This window comes from Sycon ciliatum, chromosome 1 (assembly GCF_964019385.1).
Source record: "Sycon ciliatum chromosome 1, ocSycCili1.1, whole genome shotgun sequence".
NCBI classification, from domain to species: Eukaryota; Metazoa; Porifera; class Calcarea; order Leucosolenida; family Sycettidae; genus Sycon; species Sycon ciliatum.
Genome location: NC_088643.1, coordinates 28945858 through 28971960, shown reverse-complemented (window position 1 = coordinate 28971960; position 26103 = coordinate 28945858). Strand labels below are relative to the sequence as shown.

The following is a 26103-nucleotide window of genomic DNA, read 5'->3' as shown; positions in this document are numbered from 1 at the left end:
GATCCTCCACGTTGTTGTACATCGTACTGCACTTCACAGCCTTGATCTAATTCCCGCCCCCTGCCTAAAAACCAGCTGGGAAGCGACATGGCGTGGGGGCGGATCAACGGTACTTTACGGTATAAGTGTCCAATGTACAGTTTCTTCTTTTTGGTCCCTTAGAATAGCGGCAGACTGCTAGTTGTATTTTAAGTAGCTTAGCCTTATACTCTGGTATCGCCTCACGTGTCTGTACTGTTTTGATATGATTCTCTGGTATTGTCCCTAGGCAAGAAGAACTGAAGTGGAATGGATGGGGCTACTTGGATTCAGGGTTTCGGATGAATGAAAATGGCCAGATTGAGTTCCATGGCAAGAGGTAGGTTGGAGCTTATCCTCTCTAGAGATTATGCGGATGACAGCAGTTGCATCATATGCATGTATGCAATGGGTATGGAGTGACATCAGACGCACTAGTTTGCCACTCTACCATTTCTAATAACGATGTCTCTATGCTGTAGAGTTGGAGATTGGATGCCATGTGAAAACTAGTGCCAGAACACCATTTAGACTCAGGGTGATGCAATGGCATCACAAAAATGCTTCCGTGAATCCCACTTTATAGATTGGAGTAAGGGGCTGAAACTAGCTTCCAGTCTTTCCCTACACCATAAGGACAATAACTGGGACATGCGCAATCAGTCATCCGCACCAGTTGAAGACGCCACACTTCGTTGGCAGGCTCATGTCGACGTCATCCTTCCAACACCACACAGGCTGGCCGTCATTGTTTGTACCATGTTGAGGTCCAAGCATTCTGGAAGAGACAGGGTATTTCGCTGGCTTCACCACCCCCTCCATGACCTTTAGAGCAAGGCACAGCCTGAAAAACACATGCAATTAATTACGTACACCTACTGTACACCTACCGTACACCTACATTTGCCTACATTATACAGTGGTTTGACACTTGATTAGCGACGATATCTTTCACGTGATTTTGACACTATCGCAGTGGTAGGGAGCACGCACACGGAGGCTTGCATTACACCAACTTATCACAAGCCACACACTGTCCCTTCTCAATCCATTCCAGCAGAGTCAGTGCACTGGAAAGTCAGTTTGCTGGAGAAATAGGGGCCAGCACGGAAAAGGGTTAACCTCGTCTTGGAAGAGGGTTTCTTGGTCCACTGTCAATTGTCGGCGGGAGTATCATCCCATAAGCAGTGACTAAACTGCACATAGACTGTAGACTGTAGCATTTGAAATATACTGAGAATGACCAAGCTGATCCTTCCGTTCTTCGGCAACCAACAGTAATGCATTTACAAAGAAATCAATACTCCCCCCCCCCTTCCTTTCAACTCCCTCAACTAATGGGTATCAATACTTTGTTTTTTGAATATTCTGTGTTAAACCTGCAGAAAGGATGGATTGGTAGGGGCTGGTAAATGCTTGAAATGCTTTTGTTTAAAAAATCGGTAAATCCGAATGGCCTCTAAGCCAGGAAGCCAGATGAGCTCAGTTCATGTCTGTGCTTGGTTGATTTCCTGATCGTGAGCAGGTATCTTATTGGTGGACAGGAGCTGCCACATTTGAGAGATTACCTGGAGCAACATCTTGGTCTGGATGAGAGCATGTACCGGCCACCAAGGGTAAGCATATACTAGTAGCACATGCATGAGTGTGCAGGTGCAGTAAATGTGCGGGTTGAAGCTGGTGTTAGCTGCTAAACAGTCCTTTTCAAGGCCCCTTGAAGTACACCTGTTACACTGGACTATACCATTCGTATGTAACATGTTGCACATGTTCCGTTTGGCGTAGTAATATTTCCACTCTTGATTGTAGCTAGGAATGTGACTCTACTTCATGACATGTATGCATACGTCATTTGTACACACTCACAGGCACACACGCATGCGTATCTTTTCGTTGGCTCGCTCTGTTATGATGCTGGTTTTCCTTTTGCTTCGAGAGAATGTTTTGGACTTGAGAGTTGCAGTTTTGATCTCAACGTCTTGTCATGGTTGGAACTGGTGCCTGGCTGGGGGCTGGGGAGTTTACGCTCCTGTGAATGTAATTGTAACCTCAGGCCAAGGTTACACGTGGTGGCAGCGAATTCGAATTCCACGTCTTGTGAGAGCACGCGTACCAAATTATTTGTGGAAGATTGATCGTGTAGAGATGGCTCAGCAAGGTGGCGCTCCTCCGCCCCCTCCACCACCACCACCGGGCCCAGCGCAACAACCAGCACGTCAACAACAGCAGATGCGGGCATGGGCCACGCCAGAGAAATTCTCTGGCGAGCGCAACGCCGACTGGACATCATGGATTGGCCATTTTCGCCTCGTCGCGAATGCAAACAACTGGACACCGGCAGACCAAGGCAGGTACATTGGGTTGTACCTCACCGGCCACGCACTGTCTTACTTCCAAAGTTTGGAAGCCCATACGAGGACAGGCCCATTCGACCAGCTGCTGCAGGCGTTTGAACAGCGATTCGGCGACGCAAACTTCATCCCCACGTTCAGAGCAGAGCTGCAGTCACGCCGGCAAATTCGTGGCGAGTCCCTGTCGGATTTTGCGGAAGTCGTCCGCAGGCTCAGTAGACGGGCGTACCCCACGGTGGCTGGAGCAGTGCAGGATACCCTGGCGCGCGACACCTTTGTAGCCGGCCTTGACAGCAGGGACCTGCGCCTGCATGTTCGTGGCACGGACCCACCAACATTGGATGATGCACTCCGACGGGCTATGCATTTTCAGTGCATCCTGGAGGCAGACCAGCAGCAGCAGGCAGCTAGCCCAGTTGTATGTGCGGTGCAATCTCAGCCCAGTGACCCTACACTCAACGCCCTGCTGTCGAGGATGGCAGCCCTGGAAGACAAGATCTCCAGGCTCACGCTGGAGAGGCCAACTAATCTGCATCGGAGTGGAGATGGTGACACCAAGCGGTGCTATGTGTGCGACAGCACACTGCATTTCGCACCTGACTGTCCGCACCAGAGATACACACCGGCTAACCGTGGTGGTCACCGGGGTCGTGGACGCGGTCGGGGAAACTGAGCGTCGCTGACAACCAGGGTCCGCCGTCAGCAACCTCCCCAATGGACCCATGTACCGGTAAGCAGAGTCAACCGTGTTCGGTGTGTCATGAGGCTGTCTGCTTACCTACTGAGACAACTTGTAAGGCCTGCACAACTACTCCAGCCGAGTGTCCAGACAACTCGATCGTCCTGCCTCTGTCGTGTCTTGCAACACAGTCCGACAGCACGGTGCAGATCCAAGGCACGGTCGAGGCTGTGCCAGCCAACATGCTTGTGGACACCGGCAGTTGCGTAACGTTGTTGAGCACCAGCTTTGCTAAGTCTCTCTCTCATCGTAATGTTCATTTATCTATCTCACCCGTTAATACTGTTCTTAAAGCGGTAAATAATTCTTCTGTTCCTGTGCTCGGGGAAGCTGTCGTATTGTTAGCAACTGGCAAGCTTGCTGTACGCCACAGAGTCATTGTTGCTGACATTATGCCCGATGTGCTAATCGGCATTGACTTCTTGCAATCTCATGGCTGCACAATTGATTTCGGTCGCAACATGCTCGATGCAGGCGGTGTCGATGTACCCCTAGAGCCCACCCATAATGCTAATCCTGTAGTCTGCCGTGTTCATCTTGCTAATTCGGTTACTGTACCAGCATATACACAAGTCATTGTTCAAGCGCAGCTGCGTACCGATGATAATCATTTACCTAGCTCTGCTGGTTTTGTTTCACCTTCAGAGAAGTTTATTTCCAAGTTTAGCACTGCTATGTCACGTGTGGTGGCTACTCCTGACTCTGCTGGCCGTGTTTGGATTCGCCTACAAAATTTTCTTCCTCATTCCACAACTGTCCCGAAGAATTATCAAATTGCTGAATTTGATTCTGATATTTACATTGACGATGATCTCAATGATTCGCCTACGCATGCTGCCTCTGTTGACGAGCATAGCTGTAACGCAGTACAGGAAGAGAGCTGCTCACCTTCCGAGCCAGACGATTTATTTGACTTACGTCACCTCGATCCGCAAGCGCAGTCTGCTATAGCTACTGTGCTCAACGACAATGCCGATATCATCTCGCAGGGACAATTCGACCTTGGGAAGACTGATGTAGTAACACACAACATCCAGACTACATCTGATCAACCTAAGAGACAGCCACCCCGCCGAATTCCTCTCAGTCAACGAGCCGAGGTAAAGCAGCACGTTGATCAACTGCTTGATCATGAGATTATATCTCCATCCAGAAGCCCTTGGGCTGCTCCGATAGTTGTCGTACGCAAGCCTGACTCATCTATCCGGCTATGCATCGACTACCGGCAGTTGAACAGTATCACCGAGAAGGATGCCTTTCCCCTTCCTCGTGTGGATGATGCTATCGACGCTATGGCTGGTGCACGCTACTTCTCTACCTTAGATCTCGCAGCTGGCTATTGGCAGGTGGAGATAGATGAAGCTGCCAAAGCTAAGTCGGCGTTTGTGACACCGTTCGGATTATTCGAGTGGAACCGTATGCCGTTCGGCCTGTGTAACGCACCGGCAACTTTTCAACGCCTCATGAACCGGGTCCTTGGTGACCTAGTACCCAATATCTGTCTGGTCTACTTGGACGACATTATCGTGTTCTCATCAACGATTGAGGAACACATGAGTCGTCTGCAAACAATATTCAGTCGTCTTCGTCAAGCTGGCCTCAAGATCAAGCCCAAGAAGTGCTCACTGCTTCAGTCCTCAGTCACGTACCTGGGATTCTTATTCTCAGAGCAGGGTGTGGCACCGGACGCAAGCAAGTTCACGGCTGTTCAAGACTGGTCATCCCCAACATCACTGAAAGAGGTGCGTAGCTTTGTTGGCTTCGCATCGTACTATCGCCGCTTTGTGCCACATTTCTCAGAAATTGTAGAGCCCCTGAACCGTTTGTCCCAGAAGAATGCCACTTTCAACTGGACAGATGAGTGTGAACAGGCATTTGCTGAGCTGAAGTCCCGACTAGTCAAGTCACCTGTTCTGACATATCCTGATCCTGCCAAGCGCTTCATCCTGGACACTGATGCGTCAGATCTCGCCATGGGAGCTGTTCTCTCGCAAGTCAATAGTCACGGTGAGGAAGTAGTGATTGCCTATGCCAGCAAAGCATTAACGAGATCCCAACGTAACATGGGCAGTACACGCAAGGAGCTGCTTGCTGTTGTCACATTTACTGCACATTTCCGCCATTACCTACTTGGAAATCAGTTCACATTGCGAACTGATCACAAAGCGCTCATCTGGCTACATTCGTTCCGGGAAGTGGACGGTCTTCTAGCCCGGTGGATTGAGCGTTTGGCCGTCTTCGACTACGTCGTCACACATCGGCCCGGGAAGCAGCATGTCAATGCAGACGCCTTGTCAAGACTCCGCTACCACAGCCCGGCTACCGCAACCTCACCGACGCCAACGCCCGAGCAGAGAGTAGGTGAGCAGAATATTGTTGTCAATCACCTGTCTAGCGCTAGTCCTGATAGTAATCCTGTAACAGTCAATGCTGAAGTGTCGCCACCCAATTGGTGTGAGTCTTTCACTGTTGAAGAGTTGCGCAGAGCTCAATTAGAAGATGCAGATGTGAGTACAATGATCGGCTGGCAGGAGGCATTACTTGACAGGCCCCTGCGTAGTGATTCTGCCATGCACGGTGCGTCTATTGCATTGATACGATTATGGAGCCAGTGGAAGCGTCTTAGACTGATTGATGGAGTGTTGTACCGGGTTTACCACCCCGAGAATAGCGACACACCGTACCTACAATTTGTTGTACCACAGTCTCTGCAATCCCGCATGCTTCAGTCTGTGCATGCTGATGTCTCTGGAAGCCACTTAGGTATTGAGCGAACACAAGACAAGCTTCGCAAGCGGTGTTATTGGCCCTTCATGTCGTCTGCAGTTAGTGATTTTTGCCAAGCATGTGATATTTGTGAGAGCCGCAAAGCACCGCTACCAAAGGCCAAAGCCCCGCTTGTCCAAGACCGCCCATCATTCCCGCTAGAGAAAGTTGCTATTGATATTATGGGCCCACTGCCTACTACGCCTAGCGGTAACAAGTATTTAGTCGTCATTTGTGACTATTTCACTAAGTGGCCAGAAGCGTTTCCTGTACCGAATATTACTGCTGAAACAATAGCACATGTCCTTGTTGACGGCTTCTTCTGTCGTTATGGTATTCCATACCAGCTGCACTCTGACCGTGGTGCGCAATTTGAGTCGAGGTTATTCCAGCAGATCTGTCAGTTGTTGGATATCAGAAAGTCACGTACAACAGCATACCGGCCCCAGAGTGACGGCTTAGTCGAGAGGATGAATCGCACACTGGAGCAAATGCTGGCTGCTCACGTCGACGACCACCACACCAATTGGGACCGTCATCTGCAACGTTGTCTGCTTGCCTACCGGTCTAGTGTGCACTCCTCGACCAAGGAGACGCCAGCGATGCTCATGTTAGGTCATGAAATCCACCTGCCAGTTGATGTGATGTTTCAGTCACCAGACTCTGAGCGCTCCCATGTGAACACGTATGTTATCAACTTACGACGCAATCTACAACGAGCGTTCTCGCATGCCCGTGATGCTGGAGCAACAGCCCAGCGACGGCAGAAGGCCCACTATGACAAGCACGCTAAACAACCGAAACTCAACGTTGGTGACATGGTTCGGTTGCATTCTCCTGCCGTCAAACCAGGTACGACTTCCAAGTTCCATCGACCTTGGAAAGGCCCGTACACTGTGCTAGAACGTGTTGACGATGTAGTACTTCGGATAGCTGACAAATCCGGCACGACCCAGACTGTTCACGTTGACCGTCTGAAGGCTTGGACTGGCTCTGATCTGCCTGCAAGTGCCAATGAGCTCGTACCGAACTCGCCTCCGACTTCTATTGCCGACTATACGCCTGATGTTGAGTATAATGTGCAACCAGTACCAATCCCGGCTCCAGTGCAGGCGCCACCTGCACCAGTAATTGCTGCTGCGCCGGTGCCGCCACCAGCCGCAGCACTGAATCATGCACCTGTGCCTGTTGTGCACCACTATGATCTGCGGAACCGTGCAAACATTCAGCCGCCAGCAAGGTTTGCTCAGTGAGTGTCTATGACTGTACAGTGTGATTATTGAGAAATTGTACATTCTTAGTTCAGAAATACACATATTTCACACAGTCCTACCTGTTGTTAGGTTAGTATGAATAATGTCGAGCATTTCACTTGCTGTTTCACAGTCCACTTACATAGCATTAGTAGTTTCTAAACTTTCCATTATACCTCACACCGATTAACTACACTTGTACCATACTTGCGCCACACTATTTCACTTTCCAGTATTTAATTTTCTCATGTAGAAAGCTATCACGGATATGCTCTAAGCTTTGTAACTTTCGGTCACTATCGTTCCCTCTGTAACGAGGGGGGAGGTGTAACATGTTGCACATGTTCCGTTTGGCGTAGTAATATTTCCACTCTTGATTGTAGCTAGGAATGTGACTCTACTTCATGACATGTATGCATACGTCATTTGTACACACTCACAGGCACACACGCATGCGTATCTTTTCGTTGGCTCGCTCTGTTATGATGCTGGTTTTCCTTTTGCTTCGAGAGAATGTTTTGGACTTGAGAGTTGCAGTTTTGATCTCAACGTCTTGTCATGGTTGGAACTGGTGCCTGGCTGGGGGCTGGGGAGTTTACGCTCCTGTGAATGTAATTGTAACCTCAGGCCAAGGTTACACGTATACATGTATCAGTGACATATCAGACACATCACATAACACATCAGAACTCGGGTGTCTCATGATCAACTTCATATGGTATAGTAGACGTGTTGAGTGACAAGTCAAAAAAAAGTTAGTGTATGTATGTGTGTGTGTGTGGGGGGGGGGGGGGGGGGGGGGGTGGTCAGAAAGACATGACTTGTGAGAAAGTAGCTAATGCCGAGTATCCGTGTCTGTACATTGACTGTTTCCAGTAGTACTACGGGTATCGTGAAGTTGTGTCCCCACACTCACTGATTTTGCATTACAGGAGCTCCCCAACGAGGCTGACATCGCTCCACCAGTCCTGAACAAGTCCTTCATTGCTGATCTGACTGAGCGAGTCAAGGATATTCTCCAGTCATCAGCTATAATGGATCGAGTTGTCCATTCACATGGTAAGCGGCAATCACACTGGGTCACTGTCACAATTCACGGAGTAGAAGATCTTAGCTGGAACACACCGTACACTGACGTATAGCAGAGACCTTGCACACTTAACCAGTGTCTATACGCCGGCACGGCTGGTATAGCGATACAGGTCTATTTAAATTGGATCATGCATGGTCCTTCCAAGTAATGCTTATAATGCGGGCAAAACCAAAAAACCCCAGAGATGTGTGGTACCCGTAACATGGCTAAGACAAATCGGGTCGGGAGGTCGATTGTTTTTTCCTTCAAGATGTTTGCATGCATGTGCGACTATAAATGTACGGAGAGTGTTTTTGCAGAAGTTGTACCAAGCCATGACTCACTGGCCACGGGTGTTTCGCAGTGGCCACTCGTCAAGATGGCGGCAAATCCGAGAGTACAAAATTTTCGACTCTGCCTATGTGCGCGGCGGATGCGAATCTCGCACGTGCATGCAAAATCTAGCCTTCTGCAGATCTGGGTAGAGCAAGTGTACGTGTGTGGGAACGACGACCTTTTCCGAGAGAGAATGTGGCTCTTTTCATCCCAATATTTTACACGCCACGCTCTCCCTCCCAGCTTATTGATACGAGTATCTGCTACCGAGTAGAAGTCTCGATCTTCACAGTAGGCCAGGCAAAATCGCAACGTTGAAATACTTTGCTCACTTGGTTTTTTTGGTCCTTTGAGATGATGTGGCTGTTGTGTACAACTCGAAGTGACAAACTTGAGACCCCCGCGCCACAAAAAACTAAGGCGCGCCACAAAGTTTCGTTTGGCTGTTCAATGAAAGGATGTATGGAAGCAGGGATAAAAACTATCGTGGCTGCCGGCAAAACTCCTAGTAATGTAACAAACGGGGGTGTGACTTTGGTAATTCCAAGGAGAATGTACGCACGGCCATTCCACAACGAAGACGAAACTACGAGCTCAAAAACACTCCGATTTTCAAACAAACGACGCAGGAAAGAAGACATGGCCACAGTGTTCCCGCGTGGTCTTCAAAACACCTAATTTTACTTCGATAGCGGCTGGTTCAGGGCAAATTCAGGCCCAATTCGACAGCGTCGTACCGCTCAGATTCGCCCAAAACACGAGGAATTGTACGGTAGATCCAAATGCGTACGCATTTTGCGTACGGGGACGACTGGCCAGAGTTCATGCACTGCAAACACCCGTGTGGCCGGAGGCATTGTCCTCTGCACTAGCCCATGATATGCCAGCAACCTGCATGCTGTCTGCATGCACATGCCTTAGTATGCATGCACATGCCTTAGTATGCATGCAACTACAGTAGGACTTCACTGTAGTACTGGAAACCATTTTCTGGGTGTGAAAACATGGTTTGCCAGGTTACCCAAACACACACCCGTTTTAGTTAAGCCTTGTCATATCTTTTTTTAAATCTGATTATCATATCGTTGTCACCCTATCGTTGTCACCCCAGCATCTATGGTACTTGAACTTTCCACCGTTGAAGGGATCTCTAGGTAACTGATTTCTTGAGGGGGCTAAACTAAGAGCAGCCTTGGTGCACTGTCACCAGTGGTTTCTCTACACCTATGTTATTGCAACAGAATGATTTCTCAAATATTTTCGATCACCGTATCTGCAGGTCATACTCTAGAGGAGATGTATGCAATGTGCTATGGAAAGATGTCTCGTTATGTGGACTACGTTGTGTGGCCATGTAAGTATTTCCAGATTCTCGGATGATGGGTTGGAGGACAATGCTAATCCTTGTGCGAGTTCTAGTTCTGTGTGACTGCTTACAGCTGGGTTGCATAAGTCTACGTGACATGTAGACCTATTGTACTGGTATTTTAGTTCTTGCTTTCGTGCTCTGTGTTAACTGCATGAGGATTAGCAAACACACCAGTCTCACGTGTTGTTCTAGTGATGGCAATGATGTCACTGCTGACAGATGTAACCAGCCTGGAAGACAAGTGTTTGCGTGTGTGTGTGTGTGTGTGTGTGTGTGTGTGTGTGTGTGTGTCGGTGTGTGTGTGTGTGTGTGTGTGTGTGTGTGTGTGTGTGTGTGTGTGTGTGTGTGTGTGTGTGTGTGTGTGAGCGTATGCGTGTGCGTGCGTGCGTGCATGAATGTGTGTGATATGAGGGTAGCTTAGCATTGAAGGGGTAGTGTGTGTGGGGGAGGGGGGTGCCATACTTTTCTGTCAGGCTTTGGCTGAAACTCTCTTTCCATTGCTCCTTGCACCGTGGCAAGTACACGCATCACCATACACACTCCATTTCAACACCTTGTTGGTGTCGTGTTGTGCTTTACAGCAAACCATGATGACGTATTGCAAATTGTTGAGTGCGCTGCACAGCACAATGTTTGTCTGATTCCTTGTGGCGGTGAGTCAGCAGCTCTGTGAACACCCATGATCAGTGTTGGCGAGAGTGAAGACGTGCATTCTGTTGACATACAGTCAACCTTGCCAACAATGCCCCTTGATTGTGCATCAGAAAAGTGTTATTCGCGAGTTGCCGCTATTGCCGCTATTCGTGAGTTGTTGAAAGTATGCAGTGAAAATGGTCACTAGGTCTAAAGACCGTGTCGTCATTCGCGACTTGTTGTTATATCCGAGGTTGTCATTCACGGGGTTAGCTGTATGTTGTTCAATATTGCTGTTAGCATTATTCTGAAGTCAGAGCACCACGGATAATGTTCTGGTCAGATGCTTGTTCTACATGTAGAATGTAGTCTGTGTGTGCCATGCTGAAACTACTTCCTCTAATGTTTACGCCATGTGCTGCTTAGGTGCTACCAACGTCTCTGGTGCTCTGATGTGCCCGACGAATGAGAAGCGAATGATCGTCTCCGTTGACATGACCAAGATGGTATGTACATCATTACCATGATTCACACAGCACTTCAATCTCGCTTGAGCATGGGTTTTTACTTTCTACTTTACCTCTCTCTCTCTCTCTCTCTCTCTCCCCCCCCCTCTCTCTCTCTCTCTCTCTCTCTCTCTCTCTCTCTCTCTCTCTCTCTCTCTCTCTCTCTCTCTCTCTCTCTCTCTCTCTCTCTCTCTCTCTCTCTCTCTCTCTCTCTCTCTCTCTCTCTCTCTCTCTCTCTCTCTCTCTCTCTCTCTCTCTCTCTCTCTCTCTCTCTCTCTCTCTCTCTCTCTCTCTCTCTCTCTCTCTCTCTCTCTCTCTCTCTCTCTCCTTTTCATTCTCTGGTGTGCGGTGTAGTCCAGTGGCTGGTGTGCTCATCTGATTTACAAAAGGTTGCACGATCCAATCCCGCAAGGTTTGGGCTTGTTATTTATCAGCCATTCCCAGGTCCACTCAGACTCGATGGACACACAGCACTGCTGAGGAGAAATGGGATGAGGAGGAAAGTGATAGCAACCCACCTCAATTATGGTGTTTGCCACAAAATGAGCATCGCTAACGTATCTACGACCAAAGTTGATAAAATGGATGTGGAGTAGAGTCAACCCTTACCTTTCTTTATGTTTCTGCTACATGTCTCATTCCCTCGTGTCTGTAGAATCGTGTGCTGTGGGTGGACAAGGAGAACCTCACGGTACATGCTGAAGCGGGCATCATTGGACAGGACCTTGAACATGAGGTATGACTCCAATCACCTGTTTCACCTGGATGAACTTCTCATTATTTTCAGCAGGCACTACTAGTCACGGATCTCATCACCAAGATACAGCCCAGTGTTTGGGGCTGCACAGTGCTTGGTGCAGCTGCCAATTTGCTCACACAATCGGATATTATTGGCCTGCGCTGTACGTCAAGGATGCTGAGCGCTCAAGAAAAGGAGAAGACTTCGCCGGTGTTGGAGGAGCATCATTATATCTGTACATTGACCCATGGCGTACACAAAGACCTTATCTGTACATTGACCCATAGCGTACACAAAGACCTTATCTGTACATTGACCCATGGCGTACACAAAGACCTTATCTGTACATTGACCCATGGCGTACACAAAGACCTTATCTGTACATTGACCCATGGCGTACACAAAGACCTTATCTGTACATTGACCCATGGCGTACACAAAGACCTTATCTGTACATTGACCCATGGCGTACACAAAGACCTTATCTGTACATTGACCCATAGCGTATACAAAGACCTTATCTGTACATTGACCCATAGCGTACACAAAGACCTTATCTGTACATTGACCCATGGCGTACACAAAGACCTTATCTGTACATTGACCCATGGCGTACACAAAGACCTTATCTGTACATTGACCCATAGCGTATACAAAGACCTTATCTGTACATTGACCCATGGCGTATACAAAGACCTTATCTGTACATTGACCCATGGCGTACACAAAGACCTTATCTGTACATTGACCCATGGCGTACACAAAGACCTTATCTGTACATTGACCCATGGCGTATACAAAGACCTTATCTGTACATTGACCCATGGCGTATACAAAGACCTTATCTGTACATTGACCCATAGCGTATACAAAGACCTTATCTGTACATTGACCCATGGCGTATACAAAGACCTTATCTGTACATTGACCCATGGCGTATACAAAGACCTTATCTGTACATTGACCCATAGCGTATACAAAGACCCGGCGCTTCCACTTTCATGTGCATACTGGAGATGATTAGTATCATTACAACCAAACTAAGAACTCACCGCCTTTTGAATCTGATAGAAAACACCATCTTGATGTTCTGATATGTGACGCTTCACCACCTTCAACAATGAGATTTACTTGGTAAGCTCTGCTTTCATACATGCCAAGGGTCACTTTTTATCAATGCATATGGATATGTATGTGCTTGTGTATGTATGTGTATGCATGTGTTTATGTGTGTTTGTGCGTGTGTGCGTGTGTGTGTGTGTGTGTGTGTGTGTTTGTGTCTGTGTGCATGTACATGCGGGAATGTGTGCATGTGTGTGTATGCTCCTGTAGCTTGGTAAACTCGGATTCTGCACTGGGCACGAGCCAGACAGTATGGAGCTCAGCTCACTGGGAGGCTGGATTGCGACACGGGCATCAGGCATGAAGAAGAATGTCTATGGCAACATCGAAGACCTTGTGAGTGACTTCTTGAAATACCTCATCGGAGATTTTCTGATGGACTCTTGTCAGAGAGAGAGCATGTAGTGTGTGCGTGGTGTTTTCTTGTCATTTTATGACGTCAGTCAGGCTGCACCGTCTGTTCGTATGATTGTCTGTGTCTGTGACCAGATTTGTGAATGGGTTTGCTCTCTCTCTCCCTCTCTCTCCTCTCTCTTCTCTCTCTCTCTCTCTCTCTCTCTCTCTCTCTCTCTCTCTCTCTCTCTCTCTCTCTCTCTCTCTCTCTCTCTCCCTCTCTCGGTCTCCCTTGCTCACTTTCTCTCTCACACATTTTCCAGGTGGTTAGAATACGCATGGTAACTCCAAAGGGAACCATGGAGAAGAGTTGCATGGTAAGATTACCTGTCAATTATCCAAATAATCGGCTTTCCTACACAACTGGTCATGCTGAGTGGCGAGGACATTAAAAAAAGATTTACAGAGCTTTTGCGATCCGCAACACCACAGTAATGGTGCACAGCCCTGTGAAGTACAGCAGAGTATTGTGTAAACATATCTCCTCCGTGGTGTGTACAATCTGACTGGACTGTACTGCTGTTTCACTGTACCGGCGTAGGCTGACTTGAAGCCATTGATTGAGTTCTTGCCAATACAATGAAACTCACTTCACAGTCCACTATCAGGTGCCCATTAGTGTCATAAGATGTACGGCTAATTCTCTTTATTATGCAGGTACCCCGGTTGTCGGCTGGACCTGATATCCACCATATGATGATGGGATCTGAAGGTAAGCCACGCTGAGTGCGCATCTGTTCATCATCCACTGTGACAAATCAACTAGCTATATTGTACTCAGTTCTGTTCCCAGCCTGAGATTGCCGTGAGGGAGGTTGAAGGCCATGCAGCCGTGAGGTTGAAGGCCATGTAGCACTGCTATTTTCCTGTGTCCTGGTCACGGTTATTGAGCAGTGTTGTACTTATGTGAACTGTACGGTTGAAGCATATCACACTAGCACTTGTCGCCTCAAATGGTGCCATTTGCTTTGTTCATTTGCTTTGTTCAGGAATGTTTGGAATTGTGACGGAAGCCACTCTGCGGATACGTCCAGTACCACAAACTCGCAAGTACGGCTCTATCCTGTTTCCTGACTTCACCAATGGTGTTGGATTCATGAGAGAGATTGCTAAACAGGTTAGTTGCAACACAGCAGCCACTGAGCAATTAGCTGGGGGTCAATTGTTCGGGGCTGCTTCTGCGTGAAAAGTGAAAATGAGACTAAAGGGAGTTAGAGAGGGCTCTTCTAGAGATTCACAGGTAAGCATATTTAAATTTCATTTCCATCTTGCCAATGAACTCGAATGGGCAGTCTAACTTGCCCCTAAAAGTCTCTGCACCCCTCAGCCACCATGTGCTTTGTGCGCGGAAATACGGTAATACGGTACCAGTTGGGGTACTGAACTGTATAATTATATGTACATTCGTGTAATACTGCGGAGGCGCTGGACCTTATCCACTGAGTGTCCAGGCTGTAGCTCGGAGCTCAGAGAGCTCAGAATTACTGATTGTTGTGAAATACCCAAAGCCAGTGTCTTGAAGATGTCAGACTCACTTTAGATCATGATTGGCTTGGTCTCCATTAGTCCTTATTGTTTTTTACAATCTTGGTGGCATCATGTACAGCGATGTGCACCAGCTTCTATCAGACTAGTGGACAATGAGCAGTTTCAGCTTGGTAAGCTAGTTGTTCCCCCACATCAACCTCAATTATTCCCTGGATTGGAAACATCTCACCTGTAAAAACCGTGCTGGTGACAAGTGCTCTACTTTACTGCTAAGTGGGCATGTGTCAACCATGCAATCTTCCATCATACCTTGTCCTCTATCATACCTGCTATCTCCAGGGACTTCCGTTGGCTTGTTGGTCTAGGGGTATGATTCTCGCTTCGGATGCGAGAGGTCCCGGGTTCAAATCCCGGACAAGCCCAACTTTTTCCAGTTTTTTTCCCTTCCAGCAATTCACTGAGGTATTTGCTTTTTCTCATTCAGCTTTCTCCTTTCCGTATGGAATATATTTTAGATTAGTGCTGGTACTGACCCAAGGAATGACCCAGCATTACATTAGTTTACGGTATGATTGGTTTGGATATGCAGAATGTTGCTTGCCTCACAGCAATTAGGAAATTGTGTACTCATTTGTTTTCATTTGTTTCATTGCACAGTTCACTCTGACCCCAATCTTCCGGCTTCTTTCTGTTGACCGTGACTTGCACGCTATGTTGTGTGACGAAACTGTACTGAAATATTTAGTGTTGTTTGGTTCATTCTTCAGGCCATGCCATGAAGGGTCCTCCAGGATCAATGTTCACAACCTGGATGGATGCAATGAAGAAACTCTACGTCACCAAGGTAGGAAGTCAATGGCAGTGTGTGCATGTGCTACAACGCCATTGGAACTGACCAGACATCATGGCATGCAGCATGATCATGAGTTTAATCTTCCTCGTAAATAAATCTATCCTGATCTCTCCTCTTGCGTTTCTATGGCCACCCTCTCTTGCGTTTCTATGGCTACCGTCTCTTGCGTTTCTATGGCTCCCCTCTCTTGTGTTTCTATGGTTACCAGTTCAAGGGCTATGATCCACAGACGCTCACAGGCTGTACATTACTATTTGAAGGCACAAAGGAGGTAAGGCGTTGATGGTCACGCGTAATGTTCATATCTCTCTCTCTCTCTCTCTCTCTCACACACACACACACACCTTTGGACCTTTGGAAAGCCCATCGCCGAAGGCGATGATAGCTATTAGGCGAGGCAGTAGTTCTTGTGTCGGGATAAATCATTCGGACGGCGAAAGTCGCGGCCGCAGACACAGACGAACACTCTTGGTTGGGGCTGGCTTGGTGGCTTCCGACGGCTACGTTCGCGCCAGTCCCTCCGGTCCTGAGCAAGGTGGTACCATTGCGCCTCCGGGATACCGGTCGCACGCAGGTCTGAAGCTGCCACATCTCTCCAACGACACACACACACACACACACACACACACACACACACCAGTGCGATTTATACGTTCACTGTGTCAACACCAACACGCCCTGTATTCTTCCTACGTTGAAATTGATAACTTCCCGCTTCCACGCTGTTATGTTGAATACTCTTGACGTAATATTTCAACTTACATGTGTCAAGTTGGGACTTAGAGACCTGCTTTTGTTACAATGCGGTTTCATTGTGGATCAGTGCCTGCGAAATGTGTTTGCAGGAATTAGTCCAACCTGGTCACTGCTAACTGTTGATCTGTCCTTTACTGCTCAGGAAGTAGCAATCCAGGAGAAGAGAGTGTACAGCATTGCCGCACAGTTCAGGTAGTGTGACTTTACTCCCGAAGCCATGCATGTCACTGCTATGTTACTGCTATGTCACTGCTATGTCACTGCTAGTCACGGTACAGTGCGGTATTGAGTGGTAGCTTGGCACTACCAGGCAGTAGAACGTGGCAGTGAACACTGTAGCTTGGCACTACCAGGCAGTAGAACGTGGCAGTGAACACTGTAGCTTGGCACTACCAGGCAGTAGAACAGTGAACACTGTAGCTTGGCACTACCAGGCAGTAGAACGTGGCAGTGAACACTGTAGCTTGGCACTACCAGGCAGTACACTGTGGCAGTGAACACTGTAGCTTGGCACTACCAGGCAGTAGAACAGTGAACACTGTACAAAAAATATACAAAGAAAGTCATCATATTGATGTCTGATGTATGCTAAGATGTTCTAGAGGCATCAGTGTGTATCCAAATCCAGGTAGTTATGTCTGATGCCATGTACAATGGGTAGTTACGGAAAGTCATAATATTATTGAATGCATGCCGCGGCAAGCAGTCAATGCATCATCTTCCTTTTACGATACACTTCATCGGACTATGGATCAACTGTTCACAACAAGACTAAATGTCCCGCACCGTACACCTAGGCAGTGGTATGCACACATCACATCCATATTCTTCGCCTTTCCTTTCCTGTTGTACACATTCCCCAGTCATTAATGGCACTGTTGAAAGCATGACTGTGACTTGTGAGGCTGAACTGGAGACCTTATGCATATTATTGTAATACCTCATGCATATTTTGACTTTACTGATATGCACAGAGGGATGGCTGGAGGCGAAGAGAATGGACGGCGTGGTTACCTGCTGACTTTCCTCATTGCCTACATTCGGGTAAGCCCGGTACATAACTGTCAGTTGAAAGGTGCTTTAGCGCGGCCATCTCACAACTACAACTCGAAGTACAACGATCCCCCCCCCCCGGAGATTGAGTACAATGATCCCCCCCCCCGCCGCCGCAGATTGAGTACAATGATCCCCCCCCCCCCCCCGCCGCCGCAGATTGAGTATACAATATACATGTATACAGTTAGCCTCAGATATAACAACAACTTGCGAATAGCAACCGACTATCTTCAGATATAACAACAACTTGCGAATAGCAACCGACTATCTTCAGATATAACAACAACTTGCGAATAGCAACCGACTATCTTCAGATATAACAACAACTTGCGAATAGCAACCGACTATCTTCACTCAGATATAACAACAACTTGCGAATAGCAACCGACTATCTTCAGATATAACAACAACTTGCGAATAGCAACCGACTATCTTCACTCAGATATAACAACAACTTGCGAATAGCAACCGACTATCTTCACTCAGATATACCAACAACTTGCGAATAGCAACCGACTATCTTCAGATGTAACAACAACTTGCGAATAGCAACCGACTATCTTCACTCAGATATAACAACAACTTGCGAATAGCAACCGACTATCTTCAGACCAAGTGACCACGTGATCGCATACTTTTAAACACCTTGCGTATAACAACACTTTCCTCATGGCCAAGCGAGGGTCGTTATTTGCAATATTGACTGTAAATAGCTCCGAGGTTATCTATGACTGTCCGCTTTCAGCCCGACCTGTGCTTATTATCAAGAGTTTACAAGCAAGAGTATGCAATTCAGGTTACCTCAGGCCTTAGTCTTTTCTATGGGCCAGATGTGCGATGCACTGCCTTCATTCTATCATTCGCCTACATCCGCTCACTGTGGAAAAATCGAACACCACATTTTACCCTGTGGTTTGAAACCAACATTCGTGCGGAACTGAAGCTCATTCACGTTATTCAAGCAAATCAAGTGAAAATGGTTATGGTGGTAGGAGAGATTGCCGGTTTGAGTGCATGAGTAACTAGTTACAGGGCATAGTGCAGGCAAGCTGTCATGCAACGAAGGCCGCAGCGTGCCGCCATGCATTGACCCATAATCATGGTTGTATGTTGTATGTTTCAAGTATGGACTCATCACGGTCATTATTCTGTCAGTGTTATCCTATCATTCATATGGAACTACTTCGAAGTACTCCCCCCCCCCTAAAGACTATGAATCTGATTGATGGTGCACACCAGCTTCACACACAGGCAATTCTTCCACTGTGCACAACTGCCACCGTGTTAATGCACTGTGCAAGGAAGGAAAGCATGCTGCTGCCGTATCCGGTCGGACTACGACACTGCCAAGGACCAAAAGTGCCAATAGGGCGTAATTGTTGTGCAATAGTTTGTAAAACGAGTAGTTCCTTGAAGCCCTGTACATTGACTGGCTCTAGATAAAACCAGCAGTCTGTGCTTTGTATGTCTGGGTATGTTCAGTGGTGAGTTTGCAGTATGGTATGTGTTACCAACTGCTCATATTGGTGCTGGTCATTGTTGTGCCTGTAGGACTTTGGCCTTCAGTACTTGTTTGTAGGCGATTCATTCGAGACATCAGTACCATGGCCAAGGTGAGTGAGTAGAGAGTAGGCTGGACTCAGTGTTATTCTTGTAAAACCTATGACCCGCAAACCTATGACCCGCAAACCTATGACCCGCAAACCTGTGACTCGCAAACCTATGACCCGCAAACCTATGACCAGCAAACCTATGACCCGCAAACCTATGACCCGCAAACCTATGACCCGCAAACCTATGACCCACAAACCTATGACCAGCAAACCTATGACCCGCAAACCTATGACCCGCAAACCTCTGACCCGCAAACCTATGACCCGCAAACCAATGACCCGCAAACCTATGACCCGCAAACCTATGACCCGCAAACCTATGACCCGCAAACCTATGACCCGAAACATCACTGAGATATATTATTGGATGTTGAGGAAAAGCCATCCACACCAAAGGGAGAGTTATAAGTCGAAATTGCGGAATGTGTAGTCTTTTACGGATGCTGAATCAACTCCAGGTCTTGGTCCGCAGAGGTTGGGATACATCATTTCTTAAATGTCTGGACTCTGAGGCTGTGATGCCATTGCGGGCATGCCAAAGGGAGCAGTGGAAGTGTTCTTTTGGTATAGCTGACCTCTAGTTCATTGTCTCCTCGCACCAAGACCACCAAACTCAGCACACAAGGCATTTTGTTGCAGGAGTGATAAGCAAGTTAAGGGTAGTACATGTGTAGTAATCTTCTACTAGAGCTTGCCTCAGTTCCACCATAACTGACAAGGCCTATACCAGTGTATGCATGGTCTTGACATCATGACATGTAAAGACCCAGTAGCATCTTTGTTGAATGACTGTCTCTTTGTCAACTGCAGAGTTCTTTCACTGTGTCGCAACGTGAAAGATTGTCTGCGAAGAGAATGCTCCAAACTAAACCTAGTTCATCCACCACTTATCTCCTGCCGGTAAGCTCTTGCCGCAACTTTGTAAGACGTACATGTACCATGTACTCGTCGTATGTGCTGTGTAGTGTGAACGCTACCAGTATTTGTGTAAAGTGCACATTACTACTATCCTGCTCCAGACTGAAGTTTACGACTGTATACAGAGCTGTGCGCGGTGTTCTTGTGCCGTTTGTCTTCTGCCGCAGAGTGACACAGACGTACGACTGTGGTGCCTGCGTGTACTTCTACATGGCAATCAACAGCAAGGGTTTAGCTGATCCAGTGGCTGCAGCTGACACACTAGAGGTGAGTGGACTGCTACCACTAATGTACTTTTTACTGCCTGCCTGTGTGCCTGCCTGCCTGGGTAAGCCTGCCTGGGTAAGCCTGCCTGGGTAAGCCTGCCTGTGTGCCTGCCTGCCTGCCTGGGTAAGCCTGCCTGGGTAAGCCTGCCTGGGTAAGCCTGCCTGGGTAAGCCTGCCTGGGTAAGCCTGCCTGCCTGGGTAAGCCTGCCTGGGTAAGCCTGCCTGGGTAAGAGTTGTGACAGTTGTAACATTTCCCATTGGGCAAATTTCATGATTTTTTGAATGATTTTTTCATGGACAGCATGAATGGTAAAAGTAAACTGGAGGAAATACTACTAGTACCACACAGTGACATTCATTGGCAACATAAACTGAGATTAGTATTATAGGTCTCTCGTTTGCAATATGTTACAGTTTATCGAAGTGCTGATAAGCCTACCAGCGCTTTGTCCGAGTGGTTGTAGGCTTGCCTGCGAATCACAAGGTCCCGAGTTCGAGACCCGCGCTGGGAGCAGGGAGCGTGTACTGTGCTAAAAAATGCGGTGATGCATGCGTGAACCACTATACATGCAAGGAACTGCACCGACACCCACGGTCAACTGGGTACTCACTACTCGGAGTGAGGGTAAAATGGATTCAGCTAACGAGGTTCGCCCCTTGTTGGGCATTGGTTGTGAGAGTTACTACCTCGCCCTCGCCATTAGGCGCTGCAACTGCCGCCCTGGTATTACATGCATGGTGGTGACCTGGCACGAGCGAAACTTCCTAAGCTGGTTGTGTTTCTCAACGCAATTGTATAGCCGGTTGTAATGCGGACGTGCAAAATTTACTTTTTGATAAGCCTACACAAAGCTAAAAACTTTGCATGGCACCTTGCACCTTCCAAACAGCAGATTTTGAGATATCAATCATGGTAGACGAATCTAACGCGGAATTCCCAGTGATTTGCTTTATCAACACAGGACCCATCCACACAGTAGCAACATGATCATACAGAAAAGAGCCACATGATGAGAACAATGCATGAAGCTAACGCTAGGATTCAACTCATGATCATTAATATGTTTTGTCACAATGGCCTAATGAGAAATGCAGCCGCAGAGAGGAGAACTCAATACCTGCTGTCTAGTAGTGTATACAGTCATGGGGTTAGCGTATACAGTTCAAGAGACTTTTCTAAGCCCACCTCTCAAGGGACCTTCAAATTTCGGTCGCTATGTACAGGTGGTCTCTTTATCTAGGGTCATTTGTCTGCAAACAACATCACTTGGTCCTAGCAAGAGTACAGTCATAATCCCCAAGAGTGTGCAACTCCAGCTATGGGGTCTGCGACGGCAGAACTAACTTCACATCACGTGACGAACCCTTACACATTATTTGCACCCTGTGCATGATAGATACAGGGTTGTTCGCAACGCTGCTCTGGGTTCAACTCTCTTGTGGCCACTTTGCACTGTTTCCCAGCGTAACCTTTTGAACCATGTCACGTGATGTGAAGTTATGTGAAGTTCTGCCGCCGCAGCACTGTAACGATAGAGGTTGTGCAGGCAGTTGCACACTCTTGGGGGTTATGTACTCCTGGTCCTAGTTATTGTGGTCCTCTACTAGGACAGGTGGTCACTTTATCAGAGTGACTTAGGCAGGGTGGCAATGCTGCTGCTCAATGTAATCCAATGATGTGAGCCAAGTATGCGCTGGGCACCCTGCAGCAGCCCTATACCTGCAAACACTGGAATGTGAACTGGTTCAGGGTGCAAACTTGACTCACCCTTTCGTTTTCATTGAGCAGCACTTTAGTTAGCAATACTTACTATTACTTAGCGGCATTGCGGGCATACTGCAGGCATACTGCGGGTTATCTTCTAGAAAATTGATAATTGATGGATCACCTTTCAGGCACACAAATGGATCATCTCCCGTCGAAACACTACCGGTCAGGGAAATGTAGATTCATCCTCGGCTACAGTGCCAGGATTTTGTTGTGCAGCTATGCCGCACGACACGCATGCTGGGTTGTAGTTTGCTGGGCACTTCAAGTTAACGTTACTCGAGCCTACTCCCCTGCTTCATTGGGTTCCACTGTGGAAACATTGACCCAGCATAATTCAGCTCAGTGACATTCACCAGACAAGCCCAGTAGCTTTCTGAAACAGAGTACTTCTGAAGTACACGTGTACAACTAAAGGCTGAGAAGGCCGAGTCCAGGTGAGCTGCATGTCCTGCTGCTGCTTTGTGTTCAAGTGTGATTCTTGGTTTAACTTATTTGTTATGTACTTGCAGGTTGCAGCTCGTAATGAAATTCTTGCCAGTGGGGGCAGTGTCTCTCATCACCACGGCAGTAAGTCACCGTGGCACCGTTTAGTGTCTACAGCACTCGCTAATGCAAGCCTAAATGGTGGTAATAGCAAGGCAGAAGTAATGTGCACCCATGCTGCTCCTGGCCTGATAGCACTTCCTCATTGACATTGCTGAATAATTTCTTCCTGAAGAACACCAGTACTGTCAAACCCTTTGCTCGTAATCAGTTCTGTCTCCCCGTGGCATAGCGCATGAACTGCCATCCTCCCCGTGGCATAGCGCATGAACTGCCATCCTCCCCGTGGCATAGCGCATGAACTGCCATCCTCCCCGTGGCATAGCGCATGAACTGCCATCCTCCCCGTGGCATAGCGCATGAACTGCCATCCTCCCCGTGGCATAGCGCATGAACTGCCATCCTCCCCGTGGCATAGCGCATGAACTGCCATCCTCCCCGTGGCATAGCGCATGAACTGCCATCCTCCCCGTGGCATAGCGCATGAACTGCCATCCTCCCCGTGATCAAAATTAATGTTAGCAGTAGGTGCATATTACCCTCTTCATAACACCTCTTCAGGCTCTTGTCTCTGCTCTCGTCACCATGATTGAATTGCTATGAGCAATGCGGTTTTAGTTGCATAGAGGAAGTAGTGTTCAGAGCCAAGCTAACTAATGCATACAAGACATAACGAATGGACACTTTTTAAGTTTTATTTTTTTTCAAAATAGACACATTGCTTTTTTCTATCTTCTTTCCTGTACAGTCGGGAAACTCCGCAAGAAGTGGGTAACAGAAACCCTGTCATCCGAAGGTGTTGCTGCAATCCGTGCACTCAAGGACCACATTGATCCCAAGAACATCTTCGGAGCCAATAACCTACTGCCGGATGACAGCACCACTGGCCATTGATTAACAGCACAGTGGCCCGGAATCTGTGCACTCAAATAGTTGAAGGTCAATTCTATGCTACCTACATTTGGTCTTCCTACAGATAGACCAAGACTGCAAGAGACAGAGCTTTCGCTTGCTAAGTTGCTATTCTATTTTAGCTTTGATATGGAGACGTGTATTAATTTATCTTGCAAAGACGTGCTCAATTGTTCAAGATCTATGAATACCCTATGAACAACCTGTGCCAATGGTGTGTGTATTGAATGCACAACTTGCTTTACTTATTGCATTGATCTATGAATACCTTTGTACTTTATTGCAATTGCTCTGCATCATTGTTTCGTTTTACTATGCTGCTCTCGTACTTCTTGTATTGGAAAGTTATCAGAGATCAGAAAAACACTCCAGATTACAACATATGCACACCATGAGAAGCATGCAAATCTGCCGGCTCCACACCAGCTGAGTTTTCTTATAGGAATGCATGTACAAGCATGCACGCACACTTTACCCGCAGGTTAACTGCACACATTTAACAAGACTTTTTCTCTTGTAAAATAGTGTCCTCCACACTTTGGTCGCAACATTGATCCAGGACCATTCATTGACAACTCAAATTCTATTATTGATATAGGCACCAGATTGCATGCAGTCTGCCCAGTTTGATTATGCATAATTGATCTTTGTAGTCATTTCATTTAGAACGGATCTCAATTTGGGAAGAAAGTGATAAAGAGATGTCCTTCATGAAGTCTGGTATACGTCTGAAGTTTGATGTGAACGTCGGGAACAGCATTACTAACATCTTGTCTTCAGTCAACAGCATCTGAGAAAAGGGTAGCCACACTACTTTGGAATGAGGAGAATGTCTCGAGTATAGGCCAGCATCAGTACACTTGAAACATGATGGGGTAGTTTGGTCATCTGGGGCACATAATGAAGATTCAAACACACGTTGTTACTCCTGAAACAACAGACTGTGTATCCGGATCTTTCTTGGCATCCACACTCATTGTGAGAAGACGCAGTCCACTGGGAAGGACTGGAGCACTGCGCATGGATGAACACACTGACTCACCATCTGATGGGTTGATCTCACTGAAGTAATGGGCCCATGCGCGCCGTTCCTGCATCATACGTTTGGCTAGCTTCCTGCGCTGCATTGCGTCCAGAATTTTGGGCTTGACATCTGGCTTGCTATTGCTGCTGTCCTCTGCACCATCTGTCATAGTCGTTGCCGTAGCCATATCACCATTGTTGAGAGCTGCTGCTGCCCTCGCCATAGCCGCGGCGGCTGCTTCAGCCGATGTTCTAGACTTCTTGCTCAGTGCGTCTTCTGGCTGCTCGGGTAGGTTAGAATGAGTACGTAGGCTACGGTTGGCAGCATGATGCTGGTGTTGATGTGGACTTGGTGAGTATGTTTGTTGTGGGTTAGACTTGAGCACTAATGGTTGGTATGTATAGTGCTCCACATCAGTAACTGCCCCACTACTAGCACCGTAGTGATGATCATTACGACAGCGCTTGTTTTGACGGCGACGACGACGCTCACGCTTGCGCTCATTGTGCTGGCGAATCTGCTCATCTTTATCACCACAGACACAGCGACTGGAGCGATGTGAGCGAGATGGACACTGCTCTCTATTCTTATTGTCATACAGTACACCATGACTGAACATAGACAAACGACTATGGTGATCAAACTCAAACGCAGCCTTTTCCTCCTTATGGGATTGTCCATCACCCGACTCGCGGTTCACAGACTCATGAACCTCCATAGCGTTGAAGTGGGTGGTTTGTTCTAGGGCCTGCGTTCGCTTGATATGCATATAGCCGGTTCCTCCAGCGGCATACATGGCAGGCCTCATGGATGATGTGCTGTTGCATTCCTGCATGGACATTGTAACATGGCTCACAGCACTGCTACCTCTAACCCGACCTCCAGCACCAGCAGCACCGTTAGCAGCACTGGCATGACCACCATCAGCTCCTCCAACCTGACCAGTACCAGATTCAAGGTTTGGCGAATGTGCACTTAAAACAGGTGGCGGTGTGACAATCACCGGTGACAGAGCTACGGGTGTCGTCGTATGGTGACTGTTGTCTGCATCGCCGCCGCCGCCACCGCCTGAACCTGCGCCACCATCAGCCACAGCCTTTCCCCTACCTCTGTACGGTGATGTTTCTCTGTCAGAGGATTTATCATCATTGCTGGAAGATGATGTTCGGCACATTAGCAATATTACGATCCACACCATACTGACTCCCAAGGCTGTACACCCACATGCTACAAATATCAGATTTTTAGTCAGAAAGCTGGCCGTGGAATTCTTAGACGAATCGCCGGCAGTTGCATCACCTGAGAAAAGAGACAAGAAATACAGAAAATCTAAGCCAAAGGAGCAGTACTTCCCTTTCCAAGTTAACTGTCCACTGGACCTCCCACTTTATACTCAAACAAATCCTCATGCACCCCTCCCCCCCCCCCATTTTCCAAGGATCAAGTCGCATCTTTTACAAATAACCTGTGATACCATATCAATCAACATCATTCTTAGGTGTGTGTTGTTAAAAGAACGTCATTCTTAGGTGTGTGTTGTTAAAAGAACGTCATTCTTAGGTGTGTGTTGTTAAAAGAACGTCATTCTTAGGTGTGTGTTGTTAAA

The 26103-nt window shown here is 47.6% G+C and overlaps 2 protein-coding genes and 1 non-coding gene across 3 annotated transcripts in view; 2 read left to right on the top strand and 1 right to left on the bottom strand.

Moving 5' to 3' along the window:
- LOC135821666 (alkyldihydroxyacetonephosphate synthase, peroxisomal-like) overlaps positions 1–24196 on the top strand; it is a 26259-nt gene extending 2063 nt beyond the window's left edge. The window contains exons 2-22 of the mRNA XM_065334666.1: positions 269–358; positions 1544–1634; positions 8060–8186; positions 9815–9889; positions 10486–10557; positions 10964–11043; positions 11699–11779; positions 13115–13240; positions 13561–13614; positions 13955–14009; positions 14287–14414; positions 14904–14955; positions 15553–15629; positions 15847–15909; positions 16537–16586; positions 17369–17438; positions 19002–19063; positions 19874–19963; positions 20149–20248; positions 22528–22585; positions 23310–24196. Of these exons, the coding sequence (XP_065190738.1) occupies positions 269–358; positions 1544–1634; positions 8060–8186; positions 9815–9889; positions 10486–10557; positions 10964–11043; positions 11699–11779; positions 13115–13240; positions 13561–13614; positions 13955–14009; positions 14287–14414; positions 14904–14955; positions 15553–15629; positions 15847–15909; positions 16537–16586; positions 17369–17438; positions 19002–19063; positions 19874–19963; positions 20149–20248; positions 22528–22585; positions 23310–23455 (1747 nt within the window). The 3' untranslated portion in view covers positions 23456–24196. The remainder of the gene's footprint in view (positions 1–268; positions 359–1543; positions 1635–8059; positions 8187–9814; positions 9890–10485; positions 10558–10963; positions 11044–11698; positions 11780–13114; positions 13241–13560; positions 13615–13954; positions 14010–14286; positions 14415–14903; positions 14956–15552; positions 15630–15846; positions 15910–16536; positions 16587–17368; positions 17439–19001; positions 19064–19873; positions 19964–20148; positions 20249–22527; positions 22586–23309) is intronic.
- Positions 15136–15207, top strand: Trnap-cgg (transfer RNA proline (anticodon CGG)). The gene has a single exon. It is a non-coding gene; the product is annotated as a tRNA-Pro (tRNA).
- Positions 24028–26103, bottom strand: part of LOC135821658 (uncharacterized) — a 19370-nt gene continuing 17294 nt past the window's right edge. Inside the window, exon 11 of the mRNA XM_065334660.1 lies at positions 24028–25796. Coding sequence (XP_065190732.1) covers positions 24382–25796 — 1415 coding nt within the window. The 3' untranslated portion in view covers positions 24028–24381. The remainder of the gene's footprint in view (positions 25797–26103) is intronic.